Consider the following 20,823-nt stretch of genomic DNA (forward strand, 5'->3'; position numbering starts at 1 on the left):
AACGGGAGGTCGGTAACGGGTTGGAGCCCCTTCGCTGGCGAGGCCGGTGCGGATCTGGTGGGGGGAGGTGGCTGCGGCGGCGGGAGCGCCGGTTCCCGTCGGTGAGTGCCTGCCCCGGGCCGCTGAGCCCCGACCCGCTCCCGCTCTGGGCTGTGCGCGGCCCGTTCCCGCGGGGGCGGGCCGGTACCGGGCACGTTCCCCCGCCCACCACGGCCTGCCCCGCCCCCGCCGCGGTTGGCGGGCAGCGGGTGGCGCGCCGGAAGTGCGTGACCGGCGCCAACCGGGAACGGAGCGGGGCGGGAGGCGCGGGGCCGCGGGATGAGCAAAGGGCGCGAGGCCGCGGGCGGCGGTGAGTGCGGGAGGGCCGGGGGAGCACCGGGCGGCCTCTGCGGCCCCGGGAGGCCGCGCTGACCGGGGCTGGGCCCGCAGGAGGCGCCGCCGCCGTGCTGCTGCGGTACCTGCGGGAGCAGAACCGCCCGTACAGCGCCCAGGATGCCTTCGGGAACCTGCAGCGGGAGCACGGGCTGGGCAAGGCGGTGAGCGGGGCCGGGCCGGGCTGGGGCGGGGCGGGCCGGGCCCGGCTGACGCCGCGTCCCGCAGGCCGTGGTGAAGGCGCTGGAGCAGCTGGCGCAGCAGGGCAGCGTGCGTGAGAAGGTCTACGGGAAGCAGAAGATCTACTTCGCCGCCCAGGTGAGCCCCGGCCGCCGCCGCCGCCGCCCGCTGGCCCCGCTCGCCCGCAGCGCTGACCCGCCGCTCCCCGCAGGAGCAGCTCCCGGCCGCCAGCGATGCGGAGCTCCGCGGGCTGGACGGGGAGATCGCCGCCCGCTCCGGCCAGCTGCAGGCGCTGCAGCAGAGCTGGCGGCACATGGAGGCGGGTGAGTGTGCCCGGCCGGGCGGCCCCGAGCCACCGCGGCATCCCCGAGGGCACGGGCAGCCGTGCCCTGGTGCCGGGTGACGGCCCGGCCGGTGATCGGTGCCGCCTTCCCAGAGCTGAAGGACTTGAACAGCTCCATGACCACCCCTGAGATTGCCAGGGAGATCGAGGCGCTGAGGAAGGACTGTGCCAGTTACACGGAGAAGCTGGAGAGGATTAAATCTGCTACCAACCACGTCACTCCAGAGGAAAAAGAGAAGGTGAACAGCTGTCTGAGCCCGGGATCAGTGTGGATCCAGGATCCAGCCCTTCCCTTACAGTGCTCACCTGGGGCTGCTGAGGGCCCCATGGGGCAGCTCTGACCCGGTGCTGTTGGCAGGTGTGCCGGGAGCAGCAGCTGTACCGCCGGGAGTGGCGCCGGAGGAAGCGCATGGTACCGGCCGTGCTGCGGGTGGGCAGGGATGCCCCGCTGGGACTGCTGCCCACAGCCCTCACGGGCCCTGTCTCGCCAGGCCACCGAGCTGCTGGATGCCATCCTGGAGGGCTATCCCAAGAGCAAGAAGCAATTCTTTGTAAGTACCGAGGCTGGGTTGTGCCCTCAGCTGTCAAACCAGACCCTGAGCCTGTTCTGATCTGCTCGGCGCCCTGCAGGAGGAGGTTGGGATAGAGACAGATGAGGACCACGGCGTTGTGCTGCCAGCGACCACGTGAGGTGCTGGGGGAGCCTTTGTTCTGGGGAGCTGCTGCAGAGCTGCCTCCGAAACTCGGCTGTTAGGTTGTTCTTTTTCTGTTTTTGCAGCACTGGGATCTGTCCTGTGTATTTATTTGGGTTTGTTTTAAAATGTTTTGCAGTTGGAAGGGTGGTGGGTAGGAGTAACTTGGCACTGGCCCTCTCCTTGCAGTGGAATGTTGTTTTTTCCTGCCCCTAGTGCACAGAGCTGCCTGGCTGGGGTCTGATGTGGCTGAGGGGACACCTGGGGGCACTGGTGCTGTCCCTGGTGTTCTGGTAAGGAAAGGCAGCGAGGGACTGTCTGGGCTGCAGGGCTCTGACTGTGTTCTACCTGCTTCCTGCTGCGTGCCTGAGTGGTCACAGGAGAATATGATCCATTAAACACCAGGATTTTGGTTCAGCTGCACATCCCTGTGGTGTTTGTCTCTTCAGAGGGTGTCAGGGCAGGGTTTAGGCCCCGAGGAGTGGGGAAGGCAGGAGCCAGGAGAGGGTAACCTGAGCACAGGGGCTGGAATGGGCTTCTGGAAACCACCAGCTCCAGGGCACAGCTCCAGGAACTCAGCATCAGAAAACTCATTAAAACATTCAGTGAAATTTATTTAATTACTTTTCACAATAGAAAAATACATCACTTTCACGTGTGAGGTCTGTAAAATTCCACGTCTTCTTCCCAAGGCAGGAGGCAGCACTCCCTCCTCAGTGCTGGAAAAACTGCCTGAAAAACATTCCCTGGATGTGCCCCTGGAGCAGGAGCACAAGCATGGTTATGGAGAACCAACCCTGCTGCTGGCAGCACCCTGGTCCCATCACTCTGGACAGTGCCCAGCAGAGCTGTGACCCAAACTGGGCGTGGGACAGGGTCAAACATGTCCCTGATAGCAGCTGCTTCTACAGCTGGCACAAGCAGCACTGTGGGACCATTCCAAAATTTACAATAATAAAAATCAAATCGAGGCTGGTCATGTATGTGTGTGTACAAAAGTTCTAAGGAGGAGCAGCAAGTGCACACAGCCATGCCATGCTACAGCTGCAGAACTTTGCTGTGCAGTACAGCCAGAGTTTCTGAAAAGGAGAGGTGTTCCAGCACTTGCAGGAACTTCCTCTGATCCTTCCCAGGGACTCATGGCTGCAGCATGCTTGGGGTTCATCAAGGCCCTAGCATGTGCTGCCAGGGCCACAGCTCCCAGCTCTTGATGGGCTCATCCTGCTGCCAGCACTGTCAGGCTCCTCCAAAATGCAACAGCTGACTCAAAACAGCTGCTTCAGAGGGGCAGGGCACAGCCCAGAGGGTCAGGGAAAAACAATTCCTGCTGCTAGACCAGAAACCCATGGTTTTTAGTATGCATTTGTCACACTTGCCCACCCTGGGGACAGCAGGGCTGTCACAGGCCTGAGGGCACAGAGTGGAGCTGCTCTGGGATCAGCTCTGCAAGGAGAGTCAGTGGCACAGGCAGCCCCATGGCCTGAGCCAGAGACTCTGCTCCCCACCTTTCCCTCCCCTCCTGCCCAGTCCCTACAAAGATCTGGAGGCACTGAGTGGAGCAGCACTGATTGCACAGCCACCGTTGGGCTTCAGAAGGAATACAATAAATAATTCAGAGAACCTTAAAAACAGCCACAAGGGAGAGGGCCCAGGGTGGTGCCTGGCACCCTGGCCTCTGGCAGAAGTGCCCATCCCCACGGGCACAGAAGTGGCACGGCAGGCTCAGTAGAGCTGGCTCTTCACCTTGTGCAGAACCCCGATGACAACGTCCCGCAGCGTCTGTGGCAGAGAAAGGACACAGTTGGTTTGTGGAGGGACAGCCACCCCTGTGCCACCGTCTCTGCCCCCTCAGCCATGGCACCAGCCCCTCTGCAGCCCTGCATTCACCTGGGGCTTGCAGTGCTCCTCAATCCAGCTGAAGACACACGCTGAGAGCTCCTGAAAACTCGTTACAGAGACTGAGGCATTGAAGGACTGGAAGAGGGAGTCCATGATGCCTTGGAAAACATTGAACTTCACCTCATCAGAGATCTGGTTCTTCCCCTCGTTTGGATTGTCCTGATGAGCTTTCACAATCTGCTCATAGTTCCTGAAACAAGCAGGGCACACCAAGGTCAGCAGTGAGGTCTCCACAGGTGACTCTTGAGCTGCCACTCCCAGCTCTGAATTCCCACACCAGCTCCTGCTCCTGGTTCCCAGCTCCAGGGCTGTCCCCAGCTGGAGAACCACTGCACAACCCCACAAGGATGGGAGGGAACAACGGAAGCAGAGGGCACGACCCCAACAGCTCTTCCCTTACACTTTCATGATCTTCAAGGCCATCACATCTTTCCTGAGGGTAGAAACTTCCTCCTCCTGCTTTTTCTTCTCCTTGTGCAAGAACTGGATGTAGTCAATAGCTGAGCATGCAAACACAGAGTGAGGATTTGGGGGCACACACGAGATCCCCACAGGAGGTGCCTGAACCAGGGCACCATCAGCACCCACTGACCCAGTTCCCTTGGGGAAAGTGAGTGCAGGAGAGCAGCACCCCAGCTCCCCCTCACACCAGAAGGTTCCAAGGTGCTGAACCTTGCCCTGCACACCTCCAGGGCGGAGCTTTGGGGGCTGGCAGCACCTCCTTCCCTCCTGCCCTTGGGACTCACTTTTCTGCAGCACAATGGCCTTGCTCAGCTTCTGTGAGCTGATGGAGAAATCCTGCTGCTCACAGGTGGGCACGATGGCCTGCAAGTCATTGTAGCCTTTCTGCAGGGAAGCAGAGCCACAGAGTGTGGGCTCATCCTGTGGGGCCAGGAGCACACCCAGCTCCCACAGCACAGCCCGGCAGAGCCAGGGCACGTCCAGCAGCAGAACACAAGTGCTGGGAGAGCAGGGTGCTGCAGCAGCACTGCAGCACTGCCTGCTGCCCCTTGCCTCTCTCACCTTGATGGCATCTCGGCGCTTCTGCTCGGCCTGGGTGTGCGCCCGGCGGCGCTGGTCCTTGTAGGACTCCTTGGAGGACTCCTGGTGGTAGTCACTGTCCTCGTCGTCTGTGGGGACACAGTGTGGCTGGGCGTGGGGACACAGAGGCACCAGGAGGGGCACAAGACAGCTCAAGGGACCACTACGGCTGCAGCCAGACCCAGCAGAGCCCCCACCCCATTCAACTACAGCAGGCTGGGCAGGAGAAAAGCCTTCCAAGGAGCCCTGGTGACACTTTCAGTCTCCTCAGGGAGCTGGCAGGAGGCAGATACCGGCAGTTCCCTTAAGATGTCAAACCCAGAGTGATTCTCGACTCCAAACCCTGCTGGTGCTATTCCCACCACCTTCCTCCTCCTCCTTCTCCTCAGGACAGGAATCCTGCCCAGCCACGCTCACCCCCTCGGTGCAGGGCAGACCTGAAGCCCGGCACGTGCCGGATTCCCCAGCCAGCAGAAACGCGTTGTCACGGAGAGCAAACCCCACCTGTGTTGGGGACAGAAGAGGCACTGGTGGAGCCGATGCTGTTGGCCCGGGACACTATGCTGCCTTTCCGGGCATTTTCCATGAAGAGCGCTGGAATTAGAGCGTGCCGGGGTCAGTGCCCAGCGCGGGGTGTGACCGGGCGCAGGGACACGAGGGGGGCGTCCCCGGGCAGCCGCCGCCACCCACGAACGGGGGCGGCGCGGGCACCTACCGGAGTCCAGGCCATTGTCGCCGTAGGCCGCGTCCACCTGCGCGGGGCCGGCGGGCGGAGGAGACACGTCAGCGGGGCCGGGGCGGCCACCGGGCCCGCGCCCCGCAGCCCCCCGGCCCCCAGGAGCTCGGTCGTGCCGAGCAGCACCCGCCACCCCCGAGCTGCGGCTCCGCTGGGGCCTGCACCGCCGCCCCTCGCCCCGGCACCGCCTCGCGCGCGCTCCCCGCCCCCGCGCCCCCAGCCCGGCGCTCACCCTGCCCGGCCGCCATGAGCCCCGTCCCGGCGCGCCGCCCTGCGCCCCCGCGGCACCCGGCGGCCCGGCCCGACCCGATCCCGGCCCCACCTTCCCCCACGAGTCCTCGGCGGCGGCGCCCGGCGGCTCCGCCATCTTCCGCCCGCCCGCTCACGTGACCGCCCGGGAGCGCCGGGGCCGCCAGGGGGCGCGCGGCGTCAGGGGCGGGACCAGCGGGAGCCCACACGGACACCGGGAGTGACACAGGGGCACCGGGAGTGACACACAGGCACCGGGAGTGACACAGGGGCACCGGGAGTGACACACGGACACCGGGAGTGACACAGGGGCACCGGGAGTGACACACGGACACCGGGAGTGACATACGGGCACCGGGAGTGACACACGGGCACCGGGAGTGACACACGGGCTCAGGGAGTGACACACGAGTACCGGGAGTGACACAGGGGCACCGGGAGTGACACAGGGGCTCAGGGAGTGACACAGGGGCACCGGGAGTGACACACGGACACCGGGAGTGACACACGGACCCCGGGAGTGACAGATTGAGCACCGAGAGTGACACACGGGCTCAGGGAGTGACACACGAGTACCGGGAGTGACACACGGGCTCAGGGAGTGACACACGGGTACCGGGACTGACACATTGAGCACCGAGAGTGACACACGGACACCGGGAGTGACACACGGGTACCGGGACTGACACACGGACACCGGGAATCCCACACGGACACCGGGAGTGACACACCGGCACTGGGAGTGACACACGGACACCGAGAATGACACACGGACACCGAGAGTGACACACGGGCACCGGGAGTGCCACAGGGGCACCGTGAGTGCCACACGGACACCAGGAATGCCACATTGAGCACTGGGAGTACCACACGGACACCGAGAATCCCACACGGGCACCGGGAATCCCACACAGGGCACCGGGAGTGACACACGGGCTCAGGGAGTCCCACACGGACACTGGGAGTGACACACAGACACCGAGAGTGACACAGGGGCACCGGGAATCCCACACGGACACCGGGAATCCCACACGGACACTGGGAGTCCTACACGGACACCGGGAGTTCCACATTGAGCACCGGGAGTCTCACATGGGCACCGGGAGTCCCACACCAAGCCCCACAGGCCCAGAGCCAGAACGGGAGCGGGCACGGGACGGGACGGGCGCACGGACACGCACTGCAGGAGCAGCCTCTTTACTGTCACCCAGCGGGGCTCAGCCCTGCAGCGTTCCCCCTCACGGGGGGACCGCAGGACGGACGCCCCGGCGCCTCCCCGGGGCTGGACGGGGCCAGTGGTCTCGGTCCCACGCTGCTCCGTCCGCCGGTCCATGGTGGGCAGTGGCGGCTGGACACGGAGCCTCACGGGCCGGGCCCTCACGGGCCAGGCTCCGGGCCCAGGCGCTGCTGCAGCAGGTCCCAGGCCTTCTGCACCTGCCACAGAACCGGCCGCGCCTCAGAGCCCGCGGGAGGCGAGCGGCGCCTCGGCTCGGGCAGGAGCCACAGCACCATCCCGCCTCTTCCCTCCCGGCTGAATCCACATCCCCAGTTCCACCCGCTGTGCAGCCTCGATGGTGAACAGCGCACCCAGGCACGGCCTGAGCACACACGGAGCCTGCAGCTCCCGTCACAACCACGCAGAGCACCGCTGGTGCTGCAGCAGCCCCGGCTCACCTGCTGGCGGGTGATGTCCGGCTCCCAGAGGCTGCAGAGCACCACCTGGGACTGCTCCACCCGCTGCCTGTTGCTCATCTGGCTCTGCAGCCGGCGGCGAGCGGCCTCCTCGGTCAGCCCGTCCCTGGCCACGATGCGCCTCACGGCCTGGCGGGGACACAGGGGACACTCAGGCGCTTGGGAGAGGCTGAGGACCAGCCCTGGCAGTAAGTGAGGGGCCCAGGGCGTTGCCCACCTCCTCCTCCGGGATGATGGCTGTCCACACCTCGTGGACCATGTCCTGCCAGCCGGCCTCCAGCAGCACGGCAGCGTCCAGCACACACACGGCCTTCCCTAGGGAACAAGGGCATTCCTCACTGCCAGGACATGGATGGCAGCAGCCTGGGCTCACTCCCACCTTGCTAACACTTCACTGCCACAGAGCCACCCTCGTTACCTTGAGCATCAGCCTCCCTGACCCTCTCCTTCACCATCTGGGCTATTTTGGGCCACACAATATCCGTCAGCCTCTTCAGCTGCTCCTAGAAAGGACACAGCAGGATTTGAGATGCAGTCCCTTGCCCTCAGAACTCCTCTGTAGCCAGCCAGGAGAGTGGGGGTGTAAGCACTCAGGGGACACCCAGGAAGGAGCCACTGAAAGTGGGGAGGGGGTCCAGCCCATCACTGAACACCAGGAAGGAAAGCTTTCACACTGGCCAGAGGCTCCTATTCCTGCTGCCAGGGTCAGGGTGCTTTCTCCTATTATTTTCCTTGTCCTGCCATTAGGACCCTGCTCTCAGTCTCTGCTGTGAGAGGTGCTTTGCTCCACAGCACAGCAAGCTCCCCGTGCAGCAGGTCCCACAAAAGACATGTCCATCCAGAGAACCTCTTGATGTGCCTCCACCTTGGCTGGGGAAGCAGCAGAGCAACAGGCTGAGCACCTGTAAAGGCCAGGTGCCACTGAGCCCCCCTGGGCACAAGGGGCACTGACCCCTGGCTGTGTTTGTCAGGTGTGTTGCTCTGAGGTGGGTGAAGGAAAAGCACAGTACAGAGGACATGGGGATGGCAGTGGGGACAGGGATGGGAACAGGGAGGCAGCAGCAGCTGCAGGGCAAGAGCAATGTATCCAGCACAGCTCCTGATTCAGCTGCAGAGATGTGACCTGTCCCACCCTGTCCCCATGCCACTGCCAGAAAACACAGCCAGGAAGGTGTCACCATCTCAAAGGGCTGAAAACTCAAAACGTCTGGCACAAGAGAACAGCTCCCACTCACAGCATTAAGTATTTACAATAAACCTGCTTTTACCTGCTTTCCAAACACTTTGGCCCCGAGGACTTTCCTGTTAATCGTTCCATCTTCGTTCAGGATCTCTGCAAGGCAGAAGCACAACAGGTTTGGGAGGGACAACTCCCATCCCTGTGGCAAGCCTGGGTTGGGGAAAGGGCTTTGGCACAGGGCTCTCAACAGCACACACAAACACCTGACCTGGCAGCTCTTCACCCAATTCCTGAAAAGGACAGGGAAGAAGAGCTTTTTCCAGGCAAACAGCAGCCTGGTTCATCATTCCCCACCAGCAGCTCTGACATGGGACACACAACACTTGGGGAGCCCAAAACCCATGGGGAGGGAGTGGGGCACAGGCCAGGGCCCTCTGGGACACCCCTCCCTCCCCTTCCTCCTCCCTGCAGCCTCCAGTGACTCTACCTGCCCCAAAGGCTGTCACCACTGGCTCGTAGGCCGGGCCACCAGGGACATAGGCGGCATGGCCCAGCTTGTCAGCGTCGATGACGAACGCGCCCAGGCTCCCCAGGAGTTTGGCAATGGAGGTTTTCCCACTCCCAGTTCCCCCAGTCAGCCCAATTATGTACGGGCGCAGCGGCAGAGCTGGGTCTCGCTAAGGGAAAGAGGAAAGCTGTGGCAGCAGACGGAGATCTGGGCTTTGCTGGGGCTGACACCCCGGCCTGGAGATGGCCATGAAAGGCCCTGCAGAGCAGCAGGCAGCCTCTCCAAACTCTTGGACTCCCAAGACTCCCACCCCTCCTGCCGGGCACTCCCATTGCAGCTGGGGCTCTGCAGGCCCCCCTCACCCGTGGGGGCTGCAGCAGCGTCCCCAGCAGCCTCTGCCGGAGGCTGGAGGAGCTGATCTTCTCCTCCTCGTTCTGAGTGTGGTCAGGATCCTTCATCAATTTGATTTCATACAGAGCCAGCTCGGGGAGCCCCTGATGAGAGAAGGGAGCCCCAGTCACGAGAATGCAGCAGAGGGAAGGGGCAAATCAAGACCGAATTTGCCCCCAGGCAGTATCAGGGTGAGAGGGTGGGCAGGGATCTCCAGTGTGGGATTTACTTTTTCATGTCTCTTCCTGTTCACAGCCTCCCCTCCCCGGCGGGTCTCCTCGCTGACCACCAGGCACTGCAGGTCGGGGTCTGTGACCGAGGGGCCGAAGGGGTCAGCCAGAGGCACGATGTCGTAGCACAGTGAGGGCTTCACATCCTCCAAGAACTCGCGCAGCTTCGCCGCCCGCACCTCGTACGGCTCGATCAGCTCTGGCAGGACCTTGTCTGCCGGGTGCCAGGAGGGCGGAGAAGCACACGAGTGACGGAAAAGCAAGACCAAGAGATGGGGGAAAAGAGAGACCAAGAGATGGGACTTTGAACGCTGCCTCCCCCTTCCCTTGCCCTCGCTGCACTTGTACACCTTGCTGGTTGTGGGCAGGACACCGGGTCCCCCCCGGATCCCCACTGACACTCTGCCTGGATGGCACCGCCTTGTGTGGGTGACTGCCACGACTTCACTTGTTCCTGGGCCCCCAGACCACTGCCCTGCCCCGGGGAGCACCGGGCTCAGCCCTCGTGCCCGCGCAGTGCCACGGCCGCCCCGGACTCACGGCGGAGCAGCTCTCCGTCGGCCACCCCGGCCAGGAGCCGCCGCCGGGCCAGGAGGCAGCAGGCGCTGAGCAGGAGCCGGTGGGCGCCGTGCAGCCGGTCGAAGGTGCCGCCGACCGCCACGTCCAAGAACTCGGGGAGCACCGCGTCCAGATCCTGCTCGGGGTCCCCCTCGGGGTCCCCCGCGCTGTCCTCGCCCAGCAGCAGCGCGGGCAGGCTGGGCGGGCAGCCGTACAGAGCGGCGGCCAGGCGCTGCAGCCCGAGCTGCACCGGCTCCAGCGGCCCCGGCGCCTCGGCGGCGGCCGCCAGCAGGACGCGGGGCTGCCGTGCCAGGCGGCGGCCGGGCCCGAGCAGGACGCGCAGGTCCAGCCCCCGCCGCGCCGCCGCCGCCGTGTACAGCGCGGCCAGAGCCCGCAGCAGCGCGGGGCCCGCGGGCGGAGCGCCGGCGCCGGCGGCGGGGCCGGCCAGCCGCAGCCCCGGCTGCAGATGCACGTACAGCGGCCCGGCCACCAGCCCCGCCGCCGCCGCCACCAGCCCCGCCGCCCGCCGGGGCAGCGCGGGCAGCGGCGCCGTCAGCACCAGCAGCCCCGAGGCGAACGGCGGCATCGCCGCGCCGGAAGCGCCGCCGACCGGAACGGGGCCGGCAGCGGGGCCGGAACAGCACCGCCTCCCAGCAGCGCCGCGCCTCCCGGCTCCGCCCGCGGAGGAGGAGACCGGCCGGCCTGCCCGCCCCGAGGGGCCGAACGTGACGGGGACGGAGCCGGAGCCGTGCGGCTGCGAAGGGCTTTATTGGGGACACGGCGGCACCGAGCGCGCGAACGGGCCCGCGCCCGGGCTGGGGGTTGGCGTGGCAACGGTTCCGGTGCTGGGGTGGGTGGCTCCGCTCAGGGCTGCTCCCCGCCGGCCTCGCCGCCGCCGAACACGAAGTCGTGCATGGCGCGGACGTACGCGGAGCCGTCGGGGCTGCTCAGCCGCAGGCGCCACAGCGGGGCGAGGAGCTGGGTGCTGGCGCAGCGCAGGGGTGGGCAGGGGCTGCCGATGGCCTCCAGGAACACCTGGCACCGCAGCCGGGTCAGAGCCATCCCTGGCTCGGCCCCACGGCCACCCCCGCCCCGCGGTGACTGACCGGCAGGACCTCCTCCACCTCCTGGGCCGTGTCGCGGAAGATGCTCTGACAGTGGCCCAGGTACCGGCGGTACAGCCGCTGCGTCTCGGCGTCCAAGCCCCGCATCTCGCTGCTCTCAGGGTCGGGGCGCTGCAGGTTGGCCAGGAAGCTGGTGTGGACGGGCCCGCACTGCACCAGCGTCAGGCTGCGGGAGGGAGCGCATCAGTGCCACCGTGCCCCGCCCTGGCATTCCCCCATCCGGGTGGGCAGGATCCAGCCCTCGTGGCATCACCGGCACTCACTGGATGTTGAAGGGGCGCAGCACGATGGCCAGACTCTCGCACAGCCCCTCCACTGCGAACTTGCTGGCACAGTACACAGCATTGAAGGGCAGCCCTGGGGCAAAGCCACACCCTGAGCACCAGAGCTCTTCCCCGCGGGAAGCTCCGTGTGCCGCAGGGTGCTGGGGGTCCCACCTTGCAGCCCCCCGATGCTGCTGGAGACAATGATCCGCCCGGCCCTGCGGCTCTTCATGGCAGGCAGGAACGCCTGGATGGTGCGGACAGCCCCGAAGAGGTTCACGTCGAAGAGAGTTTTCATGGCCTGGTCGGAGCAGGTCTCCAGCGGTCCCATCAGTCCCACCCCTGCATTGCAGACTGCCAGGCACGCTGCAGTCAGCTGGGCACAGGGCAGTCAGCCAGGGACTGCAGCCCCACACACCGCCGAGTGCCAGAAGGCAGAAATGGGGGGGCTTTCCCTGCTGATGAGCCCTTGGCACCCCAAATTCATCTGCTGCACCTCTCCCTGCTAAACACATCCCAGCCCTAGGACTGCCTGCACCTCCCATAATTTGGCTTCTCCTCCTGGTGCCCTGGGGAGGGTTGTGACCCCAGAGAAGTCCCCTCAGCCACCCCGGGGACACTGGGGCACCAGGAAGAGCCATACCCAGCACATCCAGCCGCTGTCCCTGCACCCGCTGTGCAGCAGCTGCCAGCGAGCAGGGGTCAGTGACATCGAGCTGCAGGAGCTCCAGCGTGTCGGGGCAGCAGCCCCCCAGGCGCTCCAGCAGCCGCTCCCCCTTGGCCAGGTCACGCATGGTGGCATAAACTGGGGAGAGAGCGTGGCCGTGGGCAGCAGTGCCACCGAGCTGCACGGCCAGCACCCACCCCAGCCCACCCCCAGGCTCTGTCTCTCCTTGGTGAGACCACCTGGGGCTGCCGGACCCCCGGGGCTGCCAGACTCCTTTACCTTGGAAGCGGCGAGCGGCGTCGGCTGCCAGGCGTGCAGCCAGCCCCAGGCCGATGCCTGAGGAGCAGCCCGTGATCAGCACCGTGGTTCTCTCCATGGCTGCCAGTGCTGGCCAACGGGGCCACCCCATTTAAGAGGGCTGGGGAAGGGGTCCCCCCCGCCCCACGGCACCGTGTTGTGTCTGCTGCCTTATCTCAAGGCCCTTCCACCCACCTCCCTGCGCATGCCTGGGGCTCCCTGTGCCTTGATCCTCGTGCAGGTGCTGTGATAAAAACTCCTTGAGCCAGGACCTCCCTGCTGGAGGAGGCTCTGGGGCACGAGGGCAGCCGCAGCCCCAGGGGTCTGCCCCAGCTGTACTTTGCTGTGCCAGGCATCCCAGCTGCCAGGACACGTCTGGCAGGGTGTTCCCGCTGGGCAGGCTCGGGGCTGAGCTGCTCCTCTGCCCCCATGTTCCACACAGTCCTGTGCTAGCAAAAGGAGTTGGACACACGTGGGAGAAAAGTCTGTATTTGCTCCATAGCTGGGCTCTGCCCAAGCCCCAGCTGTGGAAAAGGCCTCAAAAACTCTGTCCAAGGGAGCGCAGCTCCAGCAACACTGCAGGCAGCAACGCTGCAAAGTCTTTCATGATACAGAAGGCACCAAATGTGGGCAGGGCCATGCAGGCCTACCCCACAGGCACTGGGGTGCAACACTGCTCTGCCCCCTGCCCACTGTCTGCTTCTCCCCCATCGCTGCCCCTGCTAGCCAGCCAAGGCCCCACAGCAGGGACACATTTGTCCTGTCCCTCTCCAGCGTCTCACCAAGCTGTGAGCACTGGGGCAGCCCAGGTTTCCTGGGACAGGCTCAGGGCAGCTGGGCAGAGCTGAGCACAGAGCATGGTGCTGGATGGGGCACAGCCTCTCCCCACCCACCTGCCAGCTCTTTGTCCATGTGCCAGCCCCTCTGGGGGCACATCCTGCCCATGCAGAGGAAGGGGTGGATCCAGGCTGGCTGAGGGCCACCAGGGCCACTGTGCCCCTCTTCCAGGACACAGCCATCAGGCCAGAAGCCCAGATGTGGGAGGGTGCAGGGGCTCTGTGCACCCTCTCTGGGGGAAGCTCTGGAGGCAGAACCCAAAGTCACGCAGGCCCAGCCAAGCTGTGCCGCAGGGCTCTGGGGTAGTATTTGAGGAACAGCTTCCTGGAGATCTCCATCGTGTCCCCAGCTGGCACAGCAGGGTAGCGCTTCTTGTTGTACATGAAGCCTCTCTCCACTTGGAAGACAGCCTGGTTGAACTGGTCCTGGTGGAAGGGGCGGCCTGAGTTGAGGCTCTCCACCAGCACAGAGACGAAGAGGCTCCAGCGCACAGCGTAGTAGTCCAGCACCAGCCCCCCCAGCTGCTTGTTGGCATAATCCAGGATGTTCCCGCTGGGCCCCCAGAGCGTCACCTGGTTCCGGGCATTCAGCTCATACTGCTCGGCCTCCCGCTCACTGGTGGCCACGGCACGGGCGCTCTCCAGCCAGCGGCCGAGCAGGAAGAGGCCGTGGCTGGACAGGAGGCTGTCCAGCTCTGGCAGCAGGTCGTACACCAGCACGCCGCCGGCCGCCAGCAGCTCCGGCAGCGCGTGGCTCTGGAAGGCCTGGCGGATGCTCAGGTAGTAGTCGCTGACCAGCTGCTGGGCTGCCTGCCGCGTCACATCCACCAGGTCGTAGAGGAAGGTGGGGCTGGAGCCCAGCTCGGCGCCGGCGCTCAGCAGCAGGCGCCAGGCCTCGTACACGTCGCTGGCGTTGTACCAGAGCTCCGTGTCCATGCGCAGCGAGGGCCGGCGCACCAGGGGGCTGCGGTTGTGGTTGACGCAGACGCCGGTGCAGTTGTAGACGCTGCGCAGGAGCAGGCGCCAGGCGCCGGCTGCGGCGGCATTGGCGGCGCCGTAGCGGCGCTCGGCGTAGCGGGTCACCCAGCTGGGCAGGTCGAGGGGCTCCTGCCGCCAGCCCAGCTCGTTCATCAGCTCATACACCATGTCGTTCTGCTCGATGCCCTCGGGCACCAGCCCCGTGCCCACCATGGTGGAGTTGGGGAAGCGCCGAGCTGCGAAGGGGCCGTGGTTGATGGCCTCCACAGTGCCAAAGAGGCCGTGGTTGCCCCCGAAGTTGTGCAGCATGCACCAGATGAAGGGCTGCCCATAGAAGGACTCTGTCCATTCGTAGACGGGCTTGGACTCAGCAAAGAGGTCGAGAACAATCATCCTGCCAAGGGGCACTCCGTGCAGCAGGGCCCGCACCTGTGCTGGCTGCCAGAAGTCAGGCTGGTGCTGGAAGAGCCAGCCCTGCATCAGCCACAGCGCCTTGGGGTCAGCTGGGGACAGAAGAGCACAGTGAGATCCTCTCCAGGCGTCCTCCACAGGTGTCTCATGAGGCCCTGGGGCCACTAACCACCCCTCAAGGGGGTTTTGGGATCTGGCACCAATGGGTTCTGCGCTTGCATGGGGCCCACAGCCACCTCCCCCAGCCCCTGCTATCCCACCTGGACTCCTGTGGCCAGGCCAGCACCACACACAGACCCACCTCCTGTCATCGACCTGAAAACAGCGTTGCTGACTCTGGACAGATAGGCAGGGTCGGAGGAGAGCGGGGTCATCTCGTTGAAGGTGTCTGCACTATAGACGTGGTCTGTGCCAAACTCCTTGATCAGCTCCTTCAGGAAGAGGGTCCCGATCACCTGGAACATGGGGTCCTCTGGGTCCAGCAGGTAGATGCATGAGTAGGCGCAGTCGAAGTGGCTCCAGTGCCCCAGGCGAGTGGCATTCACACGTGGGAAGACCCTGCAGGGGAGAGCAGAGATGGGGATCAGGAGCAGAACAGGACAGCACCACCGTGCCCATGTGGGGACAGGGCAGCCTGCCGGGGAAGCACAGAGGGAGGTGCTGCAGATCAGACCCCGGGAAAGGCCCAGGGCTGAGCCCCCAGGGCAGGGCTGCACCTACCGAAGGATCCCCTGCGGCACGTGGCCCGCGAAGGCCGGCAGCACCGTGGTCATCCCCAGCGAGCGCATCCGCTCCACGATGCGGTACTGGAAGAGAGAAGGAGAGACGGAACAGGAGAGAAGCCCCCACGTTCCCACGAGGGCACCCCAGGCGCTGCTGCAGCTCGGGGCAGAGCGGGGGGCTCCCCGAGGCTGAGGAGGGCAGCCTCGGCCAGGAGGACCAGGGGGTGACAGGGGTTTGCCCCCGGTACCTGCAGGTAGAGCTGCTTGAAGTGCCAGGCGGGTGGCAGCGGCCCGGCCCAGCGGCGGAGGTTGCCCATCCTGTTCCAGGCCAGGAACGCGGGGCCCGTGAAGTACTTGTCGATCTCCGACTGGTTCAGCCCCAGGCTGCGGTAAACCTGTGCCGGGCGCCGGGGGTCAGCCTGTCCCAGGGCTCCCGCTCCCCGCCGCCCCTCGCCCCGCTCCTCACCCGCTGCCAGACCGCCTCCTGCCCCGCGAAAGCCGGTGCCAGGTTGATGCCGCTCAGCGCCATCCAGTCGATCTCCCGCTCCCAGCGCGCCCAGTCCCACCAGGCGAAGGAGTAGCTCTGGGCGCAGACGTTCTGGTAGTACCGGTACCTGCGGGAGCGGCGGAGGCTGCGCCCGGGCCCCCTTACATAACAGCGCCTTGTCCCGCGCCAACGAGGCGTGAGCGGCGCCCGGCCCCGCGGCCCCGTTACCTGCCGGGGGCGGCGGCGCGGATCTCGGCCCGCAGCCGGGGCAGCGGGTCTGGCAGGCGGAGCTGCGCCCCGGACCACGACAGGTGGCAGCCGCAGAAATCGCGCAGGTAGCGGTAGAGCCCGGCGGCCGCCGCCACGCCGCTGGAGCCCGCTACGGCCACGGCCACGGCGGCGCCGGGAGGTGACCACAGCCGGTAGACGTCAGGCCCGCCGGCCGCCAGCGCCGGGTCCACCGACAGCGACACGGCGGCGGCCCGCGGGCCGAGCAGGCGCCGCGCCAGCGCCCGCACCGCCTCCTCCTGCCGCGCGTCCGCCGCTCGCCCCGCCGTCGCCGCCAGCAGCAGCAGGAACGGCAGCGCCAGCCCCGGTACCGGTACCGGGCCCGGTCCCGGTTCCGGTCCCCGCCGCACCGCCATCGTCGCTGCCTGCCCCTGCGCCGGTCCCGCCTCTCCCGGTACGGCCCCGCCCGCCGCCGGCCCCGCCTCTCCCGGCCCCGCCTCTCCCGGTACGGCCCCGCCTCTCCCGGCCCCGCGGCTGGGCGGTGCCGGCGGCGGGGGCCGGGCCCGATCGGTTACCGGCCGCCGAGCGGGGCGGAGCCGGTTCCGCGGGCGGGTCGGGACCCCTTGGAGCTCCCTGAGCCCCGGGGCCGCTGCAGTTCCTTCCCCGCCCGCTCCGGGTGTCCGGGCAGGAACCGGGTTTGCAGCTCTTGCTCGGGACAGCGGGACCCGGGGCTCCGGGGTATTTCCAGTCTCGCGTTTTCCTCCCGTGACAGTTCCGCTCCACCGGGGCAAGCGGGCCGGGGCGGCCCCGCCCGGGGCGGCCCCGCCCGTCCATCCGCCCGGGGCTCCCGGGGCTGACCGGACCCGCTCCGGCCGGCCGGGGGCGCTGCGAGACCGGGCAGCGCCGGTGCCTCGGGGCCCGGGAGCGGCCCCGGCCCGGCCCCGAGGCAAACCCGACCGGGGAACGGGCCCGGGCTGCCCGGGTCTCTCCCAGCCGCAGGGGGAATTCGTAGGCACTTCCAGGACGGAACCCGGCTGCGGGACGGCGAACTCGGGGCTCCCCGAGCACCCCCGGTGCAGCCCACGGGGGGCCGGGGTCTCCTGCCAGCTCCTGTGACCCCAGAGCCATGGAAACGGGCAGAAATGTTGTGACTGCACAGGGGAACGGTGAAAGGGACGGAGAACATTCCCCCGGCCCGCTAGCACCTGCAGCTGCAGGAAAAGCATCCCGGGACCGGGGGGAAGCCGGTGCTTCGTCCCAAAAGGTGCGGGAGGCTGGGGCCGCAGCTCAGTGCGGCTTCTCGCCCTCCCTGAGAGATCAGGAGATGGGAAAACACACCGACAGCATGGCCAAAAGCCTGCAGAACCCTCCCTTCCGCTGCTCCCGCACATGTGGAAATGCCCTATCCGACAGGAAAGGCCTGAGCAAACACGGGATATCGGGGAAGCAGGAGCAGGGCACAGCCCGGGCACGCAGGGCAGGGTGCCCCACATGGTACCCATAGCACCCGGGTTAAACAAGACAAGTTGTTTAACTTTCACGGGGCCTATCAGGGAGGGCAGGAGGCCCCGGGATATCGGCGGGGCTCAATAAGCACAGAGGCATCACAGCCCTGGGTCACGCTGGTCCCGCTGCACAAACCAGCCCTGCCCAGCCCATGGCTCTGCCCAGGGAGGTGACAGGATCCTGGACAGCAGTGCCGAGGTCCCAGCTGTCCCCTGCAGCGCTGGGGGCTGTGTTCAGTGTGGGTCAGGCATGAGGGGCTGCCCCTCAGTGAGCAGTGGGGAAGCAGAAAACAGACCACAGTGTTTGTTGTGGAGTTCATTTAATGTATACAGCAACTGTCAGCAACGTGTTTCACCCAGGCAGCAGAACACAGACAGAGAATCAAAGCTCCACCTGCAGCCACGCTTGGATTTCACCCTTCAGTCTGCAGACACCTCTGTGGATGCCCACCACACCCTCCTGTAACACAGCCAGTGCCCAGGGCTGCCCAGGGGCAGCACAAGGGTCCCTGTGCCCCATGCACATTGCAGTGTGCAAGGTACGCAGAACCTTCTCACCTAATTTTAAGCAGCCTGGCACCTTGAGGCATTTCCTCTCTGCTTCCAGCTTAATGAGTCTCGTTATTGTTCTAATCTGTTCATACACAAATACCCAGCTCCACTGTGAGAATGGAACACGACAGTCACACACAGCACTGACACACCCACTGCTGCTACAGCTACATCCAGTTGAGGAGTGCAAGGAAACACTGACAGCTCGGACAGGAAAGAAAGCAACAGCTAATGCAGGGACACAGCACAGAGAGCCCCCTGCCATGGAGCTGTTTTGGCAAGACTGAGCTGCTCTCTCCCTTAAAGGCTCCCCAGAGAGTGCAGAGGACAATGTGAGTCACTGGTACATCCACCTGAGCAAAAGCTGCCTCCAGCTATGCCAAGCCCACACAGGCACAATCTGATGTGCCTGGAGGGCCTTGGTTTCAAACCAGAAAGCCCAAGAAATGTCACTGCCAGTGGCAGTGCCTGCAGTGACCAGTGACAGTCTGCACCAAGGCTCATCCCTCCCCATCCTGCCAGTCAGGCAGCTGAGTCCCAGAGCATGAGGACTCTCACCACTGCCTCCAGCAAGAAGAGAGAGAACAGCCCTCACTCTTCTGGAGCTGAGGTCGCTGGGCCTTTTCTCCATGTGCTGTTTTGTCCCCTCAGCACAGCTGCCATTTCTTTTCTGCCCTGATCAGCTGCCAGGGAATGCACAATACAGGGAGCACACGACTGCACACCAAACAGACACCTCATGCACTTGGTACCTCTGGGAGTAAACTTAAGGAACGAAAAGTTTCTGTGATCCAGTGTTGTGACCCCAGAACGTCAAAGCTTTTGGCTTTGGGATGCCATGGGAACGCTCAAGGGTGCTGCAATAAGTTATTGTCACTACACACAAGTCACACACACGGGGAGGGGACAGCCACAGCCTTGGTGCTGGGCTCTCACACACACACACAACGTTTAACGCTGCTGGAGTGGGGGCCTCAGTCATCAAACCTCCCCTCACGGATGATATCAAAGGAGAAAGGGAGAAACTTGAACCCAGTGCCAGTGTAGAACTTGTTCTGGAATTCAATCCTGCAAGAGAGAGAACAGTGATTACTCATTAGAAAGGCAGCTCTCAATAGGAACAATTAGAAGTAGGGAGTAGTAATCCTACTCCATTAAAAGTAGGATTACTGACTAAAAAAGCTTTAAGGAGAAAAAGAGGTATTATAACATAATGTATCTTTTGGCACAACCTCCCTATCCATGTGTGGAGCTGCCCAGAGACTTCAATCCCACCCTCAGGCACAAAAAATGGCAACAGGAGAAGGCTGGCCTTGACCACAGTGTCCCAGGAAGCACAGGAGCAGAGACAGCATTTTCTACACCAGCTGCTAAAGTTCCCTTTTTCATTAGCACAAGCCTCAGCCATGTGACAGAGCTCAGACTCCCCAGCAGGCATTTCTGCTGATTCCCTGCAGCACATTTGCACTGGGACGTGTCCTCCAGCTCCAGCCAAGCATTAGCTCAGCCCCATTTGCTGCCCCTAATGAACTTGAGTAAAAAAAGAATTATTCTAGAGAACTGCCCAATAGTCAGCGACAGCCAAATAGGGACAGGGAAAGCTAATCCCCTGATTCCCAGCAAAAACAAGCCCAAGCTTCACAGACACTTTCCACTGCACAGTCTGCTGGAAAACAAAGCCCTTGCAGGCAGCAAGTGACAGCAAACTGGGGAGCCTTTAACACAGTTCAGAAGGGTTTTTTCAGCAGAAAAAGACAAACTGGAATTATTTTTCCCCAAATGGGAAATCATGGCAAACTCCAGAGCTGCTGGATTCAGCTAGCAAAAAGTGATTTCCCCACAGAGCCCAGGAGGGAAATGCTCAGGAAAACCAGCTCTAGCCTGTATCTTCTGCTGCCTCACAGGCCAAGGGATCCCCAGGATGAGCAGGATTTTCCGTGTGGGAGGAAGGGCTCCTTGCCAACATGCTCCAGTTTTTCAGGAACCCTGATAATATCCGTAAGTATCCTGTGACTAAGTAACTGTTCTGTAAGCAAAGGGAAATGAGAGGCAGAGGGTTGAGTGAGTCACCCAGGCTCACTGTGACTGACATGTTAACCCTGATGATTCACAATTCCAGCTGGCCTCAGCATCCAAACCTTCCCTTTGGACATTCCACTACAACTGGAGGCCTGACACAGGGAGAGAGGCTGCTCTAAGGCTAGAAAACTAGCCAGAAAAGTGTATTTTTAACCAAATAATCAGTGTGGATGGCCAGTGTGGTTTTCTGCATGGGTGCCCAAGTTCTGCAGAGGATTTACAGACACTGGCATTATCAGCAAACAGCCCAGGAGTGCTCTGGCAGCAGCAGTGCTCCAGGAGACCCTCTGTGCAGCTTCTTGCATTAATAATTAGTGCCAGTGTTTGTCAGGCTGTTTTCTTTCCAACCCCACAGTCAGGGTAACAACACTGGCAAACCAGGCAGCTCCAGTCTGGGGAGTAGGAGGCAAAAGTCCCCTATAAAAAGACAGAAGTAGGAGGCAAAAGTGCAACAGGAACTGTCACTCAGCACAACTGCAAATTCCCACTCTGTGTTTGTGTCCCTGAAGGTGCCAGAGCCTGGGGTCAGGTGTAAAGCAGGCACACCTCAAGGGTGGCTCACCTGACAGACAGAACCCACTGGTGCAGAGACTGCTGCAGCTAC

General features: G+C 63.9%; 6 protein-coding genes across 18 annotated transcripts in view; 1 reads left to right on the forward strand and 5 right to left on the reverse strand.

The window, feature by feature from the left end:
- Nucleotides 1–40: 40 nt before the first annotated feature.
- Nucleotides 41–2,010, forward strand: PSMC3IP (PSMC3 interacting protein). 2 transcript variants are annotated; one of them, XM_064400186.1, is made up of 8 exons: nucleotides 41–349; nucleotides 430–536; nucleotides 601–690; nucleotides 764–875; nucleotides 989–1,134; nucleotides 1,254–1,307; nucleotides 1,387–1,446; nucleotides 1,526–2,010. In XM_064400186.1, the coding sequence occupies exons 1-8, from the start codon at nucleotides 319–321 to the stop codon at nucleotides 1,583–1,585; spliced, it is 660 nt and encodes a 219-aa protein (XP_064256256.1). In that variant the 5' UTR covers nucleotides 41–318; the 3' UTR covers nucleotides 1,586–2,010. The 2 variants fall into 2 exon arrangements, with proteins under 2 accessions (XP_064256256.1, XP_064256255.1); XM_064400185.1 differs by having other exon boundaries at nucleotides 1,254–1,446.
- A 170-nt stretch (nucleotides 2,011–2,180) lies between these two features.
- Nucleotides 2,181–5,874, reverse strand: MLX (MAX dimerization protein MLX). 4 transcript variants are annotated; one of them, XM_064400182.1, is made up of 8 exons: nucleotides 5,496–5,751; nucleotides 5,243–5,279; nucleotides 5,032–5,121; nucleotides 4,510–4,616; nucleotides 4,233–4,332; nucleotides 3,887–3,986; nucleotides 3,475–3,676; nucleotides 2,181–3,366 (listed from the first exon to the last, which is right to left on the reverse strand). In XM_064400182.1, the coding sequence occupies exons 1-8, from the start codon at nucleotides 5,628–5,630 to the stop codon at nucleotides 3,310–3,312; spliced, it is 828 nt and encodes a 275-aa protein (XP_064256252.1). In that variant the 5' UTR covers nucleotides 5,631–5,751; the 3' UTR covers nucleotides 2,181–3,309. The 4 variants fall into 4 exon arrangements, with proteins under 4 accessions (XP_064256252.1, XP_064256253.1, XP_064256251.1 ...); XM_064400183.1 differs by having other exon boundaries at nucleotides 5,586–5,746; XM_064400181.1 differs by lacking the exon at nucleotides 5,243–5,279 and having other exon boundaries at nucleotides 5,586–5,874.
- Nucleotides 5,875–6,693: 819 nt separating this feature from the next.
- Nucleotides 6,694–10,674, reverse strand: COASY (Coenzyme A synthase). The gene is made up of 9 exons (XM_064399810.1): nucleotides 10,053–10,674; nucleotides 9,512–9,726; nucleotides 9,255–9,386; nucleotides 8,872–9,061; nucleotides 8,473–8,537; nucleotides 7,623–7,707; nucleotides 7,422–7,519; nucleotides 7,187–7,333; nucleotides 6,694–6,946 (listed from the first exon to the last, which is right to left on the reverse strand). The coding sequence occupies exons 1-9, from the start codon at nucleotides 10,654–10,656 to the stop codon at nucleotides 6,890–6,892; spliced, it is 1,593 nt and encodes a 530-aa protein (XP_064255880.1). The 5' UTR covers nucleotides 10,657–10,674; the 3' UTR covers nucleotides 6,694–6,889.
- A 163-nt stretch (nucleotides 10,675–10,837) lies between these two features.
- On the reverse strand, nucleotides 10,838–12,744 carry HSD17B1 (hydroxysteroid 17-beta dehydrogenase 1). Of its 2 annotated transcripts, XM_064399812.1 has the most exons (6): nucleotides 12,404–12,744; nucleotides 12,101–12,262; nucleotides 11,632–11,811; nucleotides 11,458–11,551; nucleotides 11,177–11,360; nucleotides 10,838–11,105 (listed from the first exon to the last, which is right to left on the reverse strand). In XM_064399812.1, the coding sequence occupies exons 1-6, from the start codon at nucleotides 12,531–12,533 to the stop codon at nucleotides 10,935–10,937; spliced, it is 921 nt and encodes a 306-aa protein (XP_064255882.1). In that variant the 5' UTR covers nucleotides 12,534–12,744; the 3' UTR covers nucleotides 10,838–10,934. The 2 variants fall into 2 exon arrangements, with proteins under 2 accessions (XP_064255882.1, XP_064255881.1); XM_064399811.1 differs by having other exon boundaries at nucleotides 12,101–12,744.
- A 150-nt stretch (nucleotides 12,745–12,894) lies between these two features.
- NAGLU (N-acetyl-alpha-glucosaminidase) lies at nucleotides 12,895–16,545 on the reverse strand. The gene is made up of 6 exons (XM_064399809.1): nucleotides 16,084–16,545; nucleotides 15,835–15,982; nucleotides 15,617–15,763; nucleotides 15,367–15,452; nucleotides 14,948–15,204; nucleotides 12,895–14,738 (listed from the first exon to the last, which is right to left on the reverse strand). The coding sequence occupies exons 1-6, from the start codon at nucleotides 16,497–16,499 to the stop codon at nucleotides 13,522–13,524; spliced, it is 2,271 nt and encodes a 756-aa protein (XP_064255879.1). The 5' UTR covers nucleotides 16,500–16,545; the 3' UTR covers nucleotides 12,895–13,521.
- Nucleotides 16,546–17,891: 1,346 nt separating this feature from the next.
- ATP6V0A1 (ATPase H+ transporting V0 subunit a1) overlaps nucleotides 17,892–20,823 on the reverse strand; it is an 80,885-nt gene continuing 77,953 nt past the window's right edge. For all 8 annotated transcript variants that reach the window (XM_064400049.1, XM_064400050.1, XM_064400056.1 and 5 more), the window contains one exon: nucleotides 17,892–19,208. In XM_064400049.1, coding sequence (XP_064256119.1) covers nucleotides 19,115–19,208 — 94 coding nt within the window. In that variant the 3' untranslated portion in view covers nucleotides 17,892–19,114. The remainder of the gene's footprint in view (nucleotides 19,209–20,823) is intronic.

The sequence above is a fragment of the Passer domesticus genome, chromosome 27, assembly GCF_036417665.1.
Source record: "Passer domesticus isolate bPasDom1 chromosome 27, bPasDom1.hap1, whole genome shotgun sequence".
NCBI classification, from domain to species: Eukaryota; Metazoa; Chordata; class Aves; order Passeriformes; family Passeridae; genus Passer; species Passer domesticus.